Source organism: Oryctolagus cuniculus, chromosome 6, assembly GCF_051225735.1.
Source record: "Oryctolagus cuniculus isolate XC-2025 breed Fujian yellow rabbit chromosome 6, ASM5122573v1, whole genome shotgun sequence".
NCBI classification, from domain to species: domain Eukaryota; kingdom Metazoa; phylum Chordata; class Mammalia; order Lagomorpha; family Leporidae; genus Oryctolagus; species Oryctolagus cuniculus.
The window spans coordinates 29,257,200-29,269,428 of record NC_142872.1 but is presented as its reverse complement, the minus strand read 5'-3'; the positions used below and the strand labels follow the sequence as shown (position 1 = coordinate 29,269,428).

The following is a 12,229-nucleotide window of genomic DNA, read 5'->3' as shown; positions in this document are numbered from 1 at the left end:
GGCGAGGGAGGGGGAGGGGGCGGCGCCGGGCGGGGCGGAGCTTGGGTTGCCTCCCCGAGCCTTATTCCCGGCCGCGCGCCGGGAGCGCTCAGTCTGCCGAGGGAGCTGCGCGCCGCACGCGGGTGCTCGGCCTGACCTAGGTGCAGCGGCTCGGGCGTACGGACGGAGCGAGCGGACAGACGCACAGCAGCCGGTAGCTGCGCGCGGGTCCCCAGCCGGGTGTGCACCCAGAGGTGGGCGGCAGACTGTACCCCGCGAATCTCCTGCGCCCCTTCGCCTGGCTCCCCTGCTGGCCCCTTGGCCGCCGCCTTCAAAGTGATTGCTGCCTCGCCGCCTCCACTCGGTCCGCGACCATGAAGCTGCTGCCGTCGATGGTGCTGAAGCTCTTTCTGGCTGCAGGTGAGACGGCTGCTGACGCCCCCGGAGGTCGGGGTGGGGGAGGGGGGCGCTGTGCTGGGTGCACGGAGGAAGGTCGCTGCAGCGCCCCCGGCGCGGGCCACTTGGTGGGGCCCGTGCGCCCTGGCGGGCTAGCGAGCGGGCGTGGGCGTCGGTGCGTGGTGGCCCTGAGTCTGGGGTAGGGGTCTGATGCAGCCTCGCCCCTTGCTTGCAGTGCTCTCCGCGTTGGTGACTGGTGACAGCTTGGAACGGCTTCGGAGAGGGTTGGCGACTGGAACCAGCAACCCAGACCCTCCCACTGGAGCTACGGACCAGGACCAGCTGCTAACCCCAGGAGGTGGCTTCGGCCCGGAAGTACCGGACTTGGAAGAGGCAGATCTGTACAGAGGTAGGTGTGGAGGCTGCTGTCCTCTGACCGGCTTGGGCTGATCCGAAATTCCCTCTGTGGGTCGAGGGTATGCAAGGAGGACCCCCGAGGAAAGGCTGATCAGCCTGACGGGAGGACTGGGTGTATCCTGGGGTTCAGGTCTCACTCTGTCTTGTCCTTGGGTCTCACCTGCTAGGTGGCTCCCTACCTTGGGACAAACTGAAACAGGCAACTTGTGCTCTGAGGGAAATTGGATGGTGGGAACTAGGAATGGCTGAGTTGCTGTCCCTAGGGTTCCTGTGTGAAATGGGTGCGAGTCCCAATGCCACTTTAAGATAACACCCCTGGAGGTGCCCAGGCACAGGGCCAATGTGCAGTGTGGGTCCCCTCTGCCTAGGTAGGTCCTCCATCCAAGCTGGGAACACAGAAGGCGATGAGGCGCTCTCGGCCCCTGTAGGTGAGGCCAGCACCTCTGGGGGAGGCTATGGGTGATGGGCACGGGGGTCCCTAGGGAGCTGTTGAAATGCTGGGTGTCTGTGAGGGCTACCCAAAGCCTGGAAACTTCTGACTGCTGTGAGTCCCTACAGAAGGGCCACGTGGAGATCCTGCAACCAGCCTATGTGGCTGTCACTGGGCACAGGCCCAGAGCAGAGTACAGAGCCTGCCAGCTTCCCTGGCCAGCCACCTGCAGTGATTCCGCAGGGTGGAGCAGGGCCCGGGCCTGGAGCCCCGGAATGACCATATTTGGTTGGAAAGCGTCCCACCTGTTCCAGCCCTGCCTGCTCCTCAGCTGCTGACCTCCCTCCTCACCCGGAGCTTCCTTTGCACGCTCTTTCTGCCTTGTAGAAATCGGAGTGTGCCCCCACGCTGGGCCTGGGCTCCCACTCTCACACTGGCGCTCTGGGGTCACCCATGGCTCTGGATTCTCCTGGCCCTCTTCTAGGCTGGGCAGGGCTGGGCTGTGACTCACCTCCCACCCACACGGCTGCTCCTCATACCTCTGCCGACCTGACTCACTGCTCCCTCTCCCCAGGAGAAGCCTGGCTGTCACCCTGCCACTCTATCTCCACTTTCTGATTGGCTTGGCCCTCTGTGCTTGCTCCCCTGCAAGCCCTGCTCACTGTGTTTCTCTCACTACCTGCCTCATCTTCTGAGCTCTGAAGGGATCCAGGAGTGGGTTAGAGCAAACCAGGGACTGGAGCACCTGCACCTGCTCCTCTGCCTTCTCTTGGTCTTGCTGGGAAGGGACAGTTTGCAGATCTGAAGAGCCAGGCTAAAATAAGTAGCTGCTACCATTTAACAAACGCGTCATGTTCTAGGCACGAGGTGTTAGCTTGGTTGGCTTAACACTCGTTGCAACCTTCTGCAATATTTGACCAAGAACCCCGAGTTACAGACACATCAAGCCACTTGCCCGGGGTTGTATGGCTGAAACCGTAGCACACGTCTGCTGACTTCAGAGCCCGTTCATTCCTGGCTCAACATCTAAGATGCTCTAGACTGGTGGGAGCGTGGCAGGCAACTCAGCCTACTGGGAAAGAACACTGGATGTGAAGTCCAGAGACCACAGTTCAACCCCAGTCCTGCGTGACCTCGGGCAAGTCATTCAACCTTTTGGGACCTCAGCATTTTCATCTGAAAGCAGAAGGCCATGATATTCTTCGAAGTCCCTTCCAGCTTGAGGATGCTAGAGTCCAGTCTAACGATCATGCTTACTCTTCTGCTAGATGCATGGCCGTAACCATGAATGTGGGCACGGTTTCCCTGCTGGGAATGGGTAGGCAGGGCTGGTGTCTTATCCCTGGGCGTGGCCCATGGCCAGTCCCAGCTGGATGTCTGGGTGAGGTTGTATTTCTCATTGAAGCCTGGAAAAATTGGTGGTGGTGGTTGGGGGTGGGGGGTGGGCTGGAGCAGTCATTATCATTCTAGTTCTTTCTAGTTCCTTATTTTCTGTCTCTTGACCCCTTATACACATTGTGTCCCCCTTCCCAGAGGGTTCTAAGTAGGACATTTGGGGCTAGATGTAAATGGATCTTTGAGAAAGTAGGTGAGCTGTAAAGGGCACAGAGCAAGGTTAATATTCTGCTTACAGCAAGGTCCTGTCCAGGATGGCCTGCTTACTGTCTCCAAGCCAGGCTGTACCGTGGGCTCATGGCATCCTGGTGCTGACGGAGCCCCAGAGGACTTGTGCCCATGAAGACATGGACACTGTTCTTACTTTAGCAGTTTCTCACCCCAAAAACCTCCAAATATCTTCCCCAGATGCAGTCTGTATCTGTGACACTGTCTTCCTGCAAGTGGGTCGCTGAGTGCTGCATTAGGAAACAAGCTAACTTCAGGCCAACACAGAATGAAGTGGGCACAGGGCGGCCAGAGTTGGGAGTGGAAGGTGGTGGGTGGGGGTGAGCTGCTGTCGCTCCACAGTGTCCACATGAGGTTCTTGAGCTGAGTTTGTGAAATGCTTCCCTGGGACCCACCCTAGCCTCTGCTCCCTCCCAGGGTTCCCTGTGTCTGGGGCTTCTGCCCAGTCTTTCTTCAGTCCTCGGGAGGCACCGAGCAAAGGGAGCCTCCACGGCCTCCGACGTTAGGTGCCATCAGCAGGCGTGCACTCCCACCTCGCACGATACTGTCCTGATCTTGCCCCCGAAGAGAAAGGCTTAACAGGCTGCCTTTTTCTTGCAGCTGCTTTCTCCTCCAAGCCACAAGCTCTGGCCACACCGAGCAAGGAGGAACGTGGGAAAAGAAAGAAGAAAGGCAAGGGGTTAGGGAAGAAGAGAGACCCATGTCTTCGGAAATACAAGGACTTCTGCATCCACGGAGAATGCAAATATCTGAAGGAGCTCCGAGCCCCGTCCTGCATGTAAGTGTCCCCTGCCCAGGGTGACGCTCATCAGCACCCTCTAGGTCAGCCACGTGCCTGTTCCTCGTTGTCACTGTTCCTTGAATTCACAATCTCACCCAGTTTCTTCTTAACCTCGGAGCGGAAGTTGGGAGGAGGGAAAATATTTTTAGTCAGCGGAAGGGCCCCCTCCCCACCACCGAAGAGGATGCAATTTCCTGTGGTGTGGGTTTGTGACGCTCTCTTTAATCCTTGGGGACACTTCCTGCTTGCCCAGAAATGAGTGTGTGGCTAGGGAGAGCTGGCACCTGAAGGCAGGTCCTTTATCCCCACCTCATGCCCTACTCTGGGAGGGAGAGGTCAGTAGGAAACACAGCAGAGTGGGCATCCCACGTGGAGCGCGGCTCCTGCAGGCAGGTGGCAGGTGTGCGGTGCGCTTAGACGTGCACTGTGTGTGTGAACAGATGTGGATGAACTCTACAGGCCGGCATGACCATGCAGAGAGGAACTATCATGGGGCAGTTGAAGTTCCTCCTCCCTTCTTCCTTACCAAGGGCCGGGGGGCGGGGGCGGCACGGAGGGTGTTGGCCTTCGGCCAAGAGGGTGGGTGAACATTTCCTTTGTGCAGCATTAATAGGAAATGGACTCTAACCCAGCAGGCGTCAGCCGTTGGTCAGCAGCAGAACTCCTTCCCTGGGCAGGCGTGTGGGCAGAGGGGCCGTGGGTTCCTTCGCCTCCCTTCTAAGCTGAACCCAGCAAACGGCTGCCTTGGCAACCCCTCAGGGATGACAGCACTAGCAGGCATAATGTCGCCTCTGTGCCTGAGGCCAACACCCCGCATCAGGCTGCAAACATCTACTCCCTTCCCTGGAGCAGGGCAGGCTCTGGGGGCCTTGTGACCTGGGGGCCTTTGGACAGGACCAGGAGGCTGTTGTATGCACACTGTCTCCCAGCCTGTCAAAAAGGCTGGCTGCCTGGTATTCTTGTGGTGCAGATCCCCCGGCTTTTGTAAGCTCCCTGGCCCCATCTGATCGCACGTAGCAGAGCTGCCCCTTCCCACCACATCCACTCATTTGTGTGTCCTTTTCTATAACATCCTTACCAGGAGCTTGGGATTAGAAGGGGTTAAAAGTGACCTGGAGAGACCCCATGTTATCCGTCCCAAACTCCTGGGACAGGGCAGGAAATGTTGTCTTAAATTTGTAAAATGGCATCATTAGCACAGGGTGGAGAGAGTGACTCTGAGCCTAGTCAAGATGGATCAAGGCCAGGAGCCTGCCTGGGCCAAGCTGGTCCAGGGCGTTCTGGTGGGTGGCTATGGGGCTTCCACTGTGCAGCTGAGAAGAAGCCTTGGGAGGCTGCTGTCCTGCCAAGCTGGGCTCAGAGAACCGGATAAGGTGCCCTAAGGGCAGTGATGACAGAAGGCCTGATGATTCCTTCTCTGCTCTGAGAGCTTCATTGTTTACATTCACTGTGCATTGAGCCCAGCAGGTGTGTTGAGCACCTTTTTGGTGCCAGAGAGGATTTGAGAGATTGGGGAGATAGCGGCTGCTGGGATTTTTGGGATCCCTTTGCTGGTTAGGAAGGACTGGCTTTCTCTACTTGAAAAATGACGAAACTGCAGCCAGGAAGGAGGAAGTCATTTGCCTGAGGTCAGTTACTAAATAAATGAGTGGAAACAGGACAGGATCCCAGGTGCCGGATTCCCAGTCCAGCATGCTCTCCACGTCCCCAGGTTGCACTGGCTGTTGGCTTTCATGCTTCTTCCCTAGCCCTGTCCGGGCAGAGTTTGAGCAGAATTTTGTAGAGGGCAGCTTGTTGTCCTAGAGAGCTCTGAGGCTTTTCCTAGCCTGAGAGCATAGCAGTTGCACTTGAAGACTTTGTGTCAGCTTCCAAGGCAGATTTTCCAGGCTTGGATTCTCTGCGTGCTCTGCCTGTCGCCTGTCTCCAGGGCAGGAAGATTTGGAGCTCCTCGCTGGGGGCACTGTGACATCTGTACACCTACATCTGGGTCCCTTTGTGGCTCCTCCAGACCCGGGAACCACCAGCCAGGGTGTGTCCAGGCTGCCGTGGTGAGCCTGAGGCTAGCTGGCTGCCTTTCCTAGCAGCTACCAAGAACAGGAAAACCCTTTTGTGTCACCAGCCAAAAGTTGCCCTCAAAGAGTAGTTTCCCGGGGCTGCTGACCCAGAAATTGGCTGCTGAGCTTCCTGTGGCTGGAGGAAACCTGGGGACAGTGGGCCTGAGAAGGACTCAGGGCTGGAGGAGAGACGGGCCTGGGGTTCCACTGCCCAGAGACCGCAAAGGAAGCCCGCTCTTCTCTTTGGCGCCACTGACATCAGTGGCCCGTTTCTCAGGATATGGGCAGTGCCTTCGGCACTCCAGTGGTGTAACAGCTCACATGTCAGGACTGTGCCTTTTGTTAATTGCTTTCAGGTACATTATCTTGTTTGATCTTCTCACAGTCCTCTAGCCAGGTAGGCATTTCTTGTCTGTGTTTTACACGCAGACACCAAAGTTGAGAAAGATAAAGTGACTGGCCCAAGATCACCTGGCTGGAAATAGCAGCAGAACCAGCCTGGAAGTCAAGTTCTCTGAGTCTCCCCCATCAAGTGGTGCCCCCTCCACCGCCCAGGGGAGGGGTGGAGTTTGAAGAAGTCTCTGGAACCTAGTGGGTCCTTGTTTCTGTTGTAATTCACATCCTGAAATGGGTCACAGACCGGGGCAGGAGGAATGTGTCCTATTTTGATGGGAGGCTAGCTCTGGGGAAGGCACAGGATCTTGTCCCCACCCCGGGATGCTTGGAATGTACCCATCCCCCTCTGTTTCGGGAGGGAGGGGGGAGCCAGGAGAAGTAAGTGAGGGGAGGGGGAGGGGTAATATTAGGATGTTTACATTATTATCCTTTTGACTCAGGGTGGGGGTGGAGCGATTATGTAACTGAATTGTGGGCCTGTGAGGCCAAGCTTTATTTCTATCATCTGAGTAACTACCTGTGGGGTTTGGGTGATGGACTGGACAAGAAAAACAGCCTGGACTTCAGCTTCCCTCCCCTGGGACAGCAGTCTCTGAAGTCATCCAGACTGTGGGGCGCCAGCTTTGTAACTTTGGGCAAGTTACTGAACAGAAGCTAAGCCTCAGTCTCTTTGTCTCTAGAATGGGGATAGTAACTTGACCTTCACAGAGACAGTTTCAAGACTAAATGAAATTATCCTGTGAGGCAGTTCACAGGGAATTCTTGGCTCCTGGCAAGCCTTACTGTGTGCTGTTTGTTATTACTTGTTATTTAGGCTGTAAATAAATAATAATGATACTACAGTCAGAGAGCAAGGTCAGACCAGATGCTGCCTCTGATTTCCTTAGCGCTCCCTGCACTGTTTGGAGTGGGAACAACCATGAATTTGGAATCTGCCAGGACAGGTTTTAGTCTTGGCCCTGCTGCTTCCTAATTGTGAAGCTTTTGGTAGATTATTTAACTTCTGTGACCCTTCATCTTAGCCTTGCAGTCTGTAGAACGAGGTGGTACCCGCCTACCAGATTGTTAGGAGGGTCAGCTGAGCTAGTGCTTAAGGCCCATGTTTGTTAACTATAAACTACTGTGTACAGGTCACTTCCCAGGGGCGCTTCTGCCCCCTCGCATGCTGGCAGGATGAGGGTTGGTTTGCGTGCACCTGGGCTGATGGCACAGCTGCAGGGAGAGGCTGGGCGAGGAACCGCGCACCTGACCTTCACTTGTCCTGCAGTGAGGTTCCTCAAAGCATCCAGGGGTTGCTGGGGCAGGGGTGCCTTGCCTGACCTTTCTGCCCGCCTGGGTCTGCTCCTTGGAGCTTCCTTGGTGTCCTCTCAGCAGGAAGAAGGGAGTCCTCCCTTGGAGCACCCAGGGCACAGCCTGCTTCCCAGAGAAGGCGCAGCTCCCAATAGGTTCTCAGTGTTTCCTGCAGCAACTGCTGCCCTGAAGTCCCCACGCGGGCAGCACACTAAGCTCCAAATCCCAGTTCATGAGCACGTTTCTGCTCTGCTGTGTGACCTTCAGAAAACTCCCCCTTTCTGTAAGATGGGGCTCCTGCCTCCAACAGAGGATCTGGGGCGCTCAGGTAGGGAAGGGAGGTGAATATCCGAAGAGCTCCAAGGAAGTGCTTTGTGTTTGGGGAGGCAGTTGCCATGTGGTTTATTTCTGCAGTGAGGAGAGCCAAGAGCTGGTTTCTGACATGGCTCTAAGCTCTGGCAGGGCAGCTGGGCAGGAAGACGTGTGATCCAGGTTTGCTTGCTGTGTTCAGTGCTGAAGGGGGCTTGGTAGATCGCTGTTCAGGGGCCACGGGCCAAGGAGAACCCCGTAGGTTGAGCACTGACCCCTGGGGGGAGCTGGGAGTTAAATGAAGGAAACTTGAGAAAAACTCCTGGCAAAGGAACAGAGCCTATTAATAGGCTGAGCAGTGGTGGGGAGGGACTGAACGCGAGGAGCCCTGGTGGGCACGGCTGGGTTTATTTCTGGTCAGAATGTTGAGGGGCCTCACTGCAGAGAGCAGCACAGATTCCCCTCAATCAGCCCAGTCAGCCCACGGCTATTGCAACAGAACACCATGGCCCACGTGTAAGAAATCAGGCACACGTGGAACACATCTAGCTGAGACCTTCTCAGCCTCCCTCGCTTTTTCCCTGCCTGGAGCAGGACTCCTGGGCCGCAGAAGCAGGGGCCGGAGACGAGGGAGGAGAGCCACCGCGCGTTCAGGGGGCTCCAGAGTCTCCTTTGGAAGGAGAAGGCTGGGGGGGGAGGGTCCTGGTCGGAGAGTGACGGGCCCAAGGCTGCTGTGACTTTTGTGGGTGGGCCATGGCTAACCCCACCTCCTCCTTGTTCTGTCTTGATCTAGCTGCCACCCGGGTTACCACGGAGAGAGGTGCCATGGGCTGAGCCTCCCGGTGGAAAATCGCCTGTACACCTATGACCACACAACTATCCTGGCTGTGGTGGCCGTGGTGCTGTCATCCGTCTGTCTGCTTGTCATCGTGGGGCTTCTCATGTTTAGGTGAGTGCCGCGGCTGCCACGGGCTGTTTCTGCACATCACTTCCATTCCCCCTCCTCCTTCTCCTAAGCCCTCTCCCCTCTCCCTAAATCCTGGACTAACTCCTGGGTTCAAGTTCTCCGAAAGTCTGGTTTCTCTGGCATGCGTGAAGCCAGTGTCCGGAGCCCAGGGTGAAACTTGCCAGGCCACAGCAGGTTCTGCTCCCCGAAGGCCTCTGTTTCCCTCCCTGAGTGGCCCAGCTGGCCAGCCATGAGGCCACCTCTTCACACGCTGCTTTATCTTGGCTCTGTTCTTGGAAAGCACTGGTGTGTGTTTTGGTAGTCAGGGCATGGGTGGAGCTGTTGGTGTGTCCTTCCAGTTCTGAGACAGCAGGACCTCCGATGCAGGGGTATTCTCGGTTGGAGGAGCCCCATCGAGTCCATCTGCCTGTTTGCAAGCAGTGTAGTTTATTGCTTGTGAGGCCCTGGCTCTCTGAGGAGTGTCATCTTTTGGTGATGGTAATCTCCGTGCACCTAGCTCATAAAGATGTTGTGAGCAGCAAACAGATAAGATGGGAGCTCCCTGTATGTTGTAGCCTGCTGTGAGAGGCAGGCATCCCTCAGGGCCGCAGGGCCTTTGGCCACAGGTGCGTGGGGCTGCCGTGTGCCCTGGGGTTTTCCGAGTAGTGGAGGGAACTAGTGTGGCCGAGTTCTTTGGAAGGACTGGCTCTGGCGTCTGCCTCCTTGCATGGCAGGCAGGGCTTGCTCACAAAACACATCTTCCGCAGGTACCATAGGAGAGGAGGTTACGATGTGGAGAATGAAGAGAAGGTGAAGCTGGGCATGACGAATTCCCACTGAGAAAGACCTGTGCTCAAGGTAACGGCCGCCTTCTCCCTGGCGCTGGCACTGCTTTCCTGGGTCGTTCCCAGTGAGTGCTGAGTTCTCTTGACGTAGGAGTCAGGGGAGCAGATTGCTGTGGAGGGAGGGTCCCACGGCAGCGTGGTTTTCCCAGACTGTTGTGGGGCAGGAATTTGGAACAGTGGTTAAGATGCTGCTTAGAGCAGCCTGAGTTCAAGTCCGGGCTGCATTCCTGATCCCAGTTTCCTGCTAATGCACACCCTGGGAGGCAGTGGGTGATGGTGGCTGGAATAGTTGAGTCCCTGCCATCCACCTGGCAGGCCTGGGCTGAGATCCCAGCTTCAGCCTGGCACAGCCCAGGCCATTGTGGACATTGGGAGACAGACCAGCAGAAGAGAGCTCTGTCTGCTTTCTCATGGTCTCTCAAGTAAATGAATAAATGAATGAACATTTTTAGAAAAGGAAAGATTGTTGGTGCTTCATCTCCACTTAGGATGGAAGTTGCTAGAGTTTCCCAGAAAGATACCTGAAAGGAAAGCCCCTCCCACTCGTGCCCCCTCCCACTCCTTCCCAGATGCTCCTCCCACCTCCCCTGAGACTCACTCTGCCCAGCGTTAACTCCTTCCTCTGGTGCTTTAGGAATCGCGGGGACGGCTACGTCTGAGAAGCGTGGGTCAGTCGCGGACTCTGCAGAGGGAAAGGCCTTCACATCTCGCCGGGAGGACTCCTTTGTCCCCGCTTGCTGTCTCGATTGGGCCTCCCATCATTGCTTTGCCAAAAGACCAGAACCTTCATGTGCCAAACAGAACATAACCAGTGGGATCTGAATCAGAAGAAAGCAAAAGCAAGGGACCTACATGCCTTTCTGATTCCCTTCCACCAAGCCCTGCATCCCCTTGTATCTTTGTTTGGACACTCATGTTCTGGATTAAAATGCCAGTTAAATTCCATATGCTCCAGGATCTTAGAGAAAAAGGAGAGGAAGAAGGAGAGATGTGTGTGGACCGGAAGAGAAGCAGCAAAGACTGGGAAGGCTACTCAAGTAGCTACGAGGGGACTGATCTTTGGGATCCTTCAGCGCTGGAATTGATGAGCTAACTGTGAAAACCACAAGCCCAAGAACTCTGAGTTTTGGGACTTACACCCAGATGGAAAAATAACAACTATTTTTATTTGTTTGTTTGTAAAATGCCTCTTAAATTATATATTTATTTTATTCTATGTATGTTAATTTATTTAGTTTTTAACGATCTAACAATAATATTTCAAGTGCCTAGACTGTTACTTCGGCAATGTCCTGGCCCTCCACCTCGCATCCCCACCATCAGCTCAGCGCCACATACCCCCTGTCCTGAAACTGCTCTGTGACCCATCTGTAGTAACTCCGCATCTGTGCACATTTTGGAAGATCGTCCAGGGTCGGCGAGCCACAGGGGCATTGTGTACGGTCAGGATGTAGGGGTTAACTTGGCCAGAGCCGCTCTGTGAGTCGGACTGCAGCCTTGCCTAGGCAACTTTGTCTACCATTTGTGTTTTGAAAGCCCAAGGTGCTGATGTCAAAGCATAACAGATAGCGGTGTTTCCTGTGTCCTCTCTCGGCCAAATCTCTCAAGAGGTTGGGCTTCCATGCCTACAGCTTTCCCTCACCCCACGGCTCCCACCCCACAGAGCGGGAACTGGCCCGACCCTGTGTCAAGACATTTCTCTCAACTCTTGCCATTCTTCTGGTGCTACTCCACGCAGGGGTCAGTGCAGCAGAAACAGGCGAGGAGGAACAGGGAACGTTGCAGTTGACTGTTCCCGGTCATGGATTACCTGCCACTTGCTACAGAGAAGGTTAGAGGTGGGGAAGGCTTTTGTGTCACCCCACCTAGCTCACCAAAACTACAAAGGTATGCTGTCATGGTTCCTCTGGAAGTTTCTGGTGCCATTTCTGAACTGTTACAAGCTGTATTTCCAAACATGGTTCGTATTTATACTTTGCAATCCAAATAAAGATAACCCTTACTCCATGGCCTCTGCTTGTTTTAATGGGAAACTGATTTAACATAGGTTATTTTCTAAGCCCTCCTTTGGTGTGTTAGGCTCTGAGTTTTGGACTTAAACCCAGATGGGTGTATACTTTTTTTTTTTTTTTCAAAGATTTATTTTATTTATTTGAAAGAGAGAGAAAGCGAGGTCTTTCATTTGCTGGTTCACTCCCCAAATGGCTGCAATGGCTGGAGCTGAGCCGGTCAGGAGCCAGGAGCTTCTTCCAGGTCTCTCACATGGGTACAGGGGCCCAAGGACTTGCACCATCCTCTGCTGCTTTCCCAGATGCATTAGCAGGGAACTGGATTGGAAGTGGAGCAGCTGGGACTCAAACCGGTGTCCATATGAGATGCCAGGGCTGCTAGCCCCCATATACTTAGTATTCCCAACAATTCTGTGATGGAGGGACTCTTACTGTCTCATTTTTCCAGACTCAGGTTATTTAACTTGCCTGAGGTTATACTGTGAGTGACAGGACTGGGACTGGTTGTCTCTCTCTCTCTCTCTCTTTTTTTTTTTTTTTTTTTTTTTTTTTTTTTTTTGACAGGCAGAGTTAGAGAGAGACAGAGAGAAAGCTCTTCTTTCTGTTGGTTCACCCTCCCAAATGGCTGCTATGGCCTGTGCACTGCAGCCGGCGCACCGCGCTGATCCAAAGCCAGGAGCCAGGTGCTTCTCCTGGTCTCCCATGCAGGTGCAGGGCCCAAGCACTTGGGCCATCCTCTACTGCCTTCCCGGGC

At 55.0% G+C, this 12,229-nt stretch overlaps 1 protein-coding gene across 1 annotated transcript; it reads left to right on the top strand.

Annotated features, from left to right (window-relative positions):
• The first annotated feature begins 31 nt into the window (after positions 1-31).
• On the top strand, positions 32-11,475 carry HBEGF (heparin binding EGF like growth factor). The gene is made up of 6 exons (XM_008255124.5): positions 32-399; positions 611-784; positions 3,446-3,623; positions 8,469-8,624; positions 9,389-9,479; positions 10,101-11,475. The coding sequence occupies exons 1-5, from the start codon at positions 354-356 to the stop codon at positions 9,459-9,461; spliced, it is 627 nt and encodes a 208-aa protein (XP_008253346.3). The 5' UTR covers positions 32-353; the 3' UTR covers positions 9,462-9,479; positions 10,101-11,475.
• Positions 11,476-12,229: the final 754 nt, after the last annotated feature.

What these genes read in the sequence shown, in the direction of transcription:
- HBEGF (XM_008255124.5), top strand. Translation starts at nt 354, where the DNA reads ATGAAGCTGCTGCCGTCGATGGTGCTGAAGCTCTTTCTGGCTGCAG. An exon ending in GAAGCTCTTTCTGGCTGCAG is followed by an intron (nt 400 to 610) that starts GTGAGACGGCTG and finishes CCTTGCTTGCAG; the next exon opens with TGCTCTCCGCGTTGGTGACT. An exon ending in GTGGGGCTTCTCATGTTTAG is followed by an intron (nt 8,625 to 9,388) that starts GTGAGTGCCGCG and finishes CATCTTCCGCAG; the next exon opens with GTACCATAGGAGAGGAGGTT.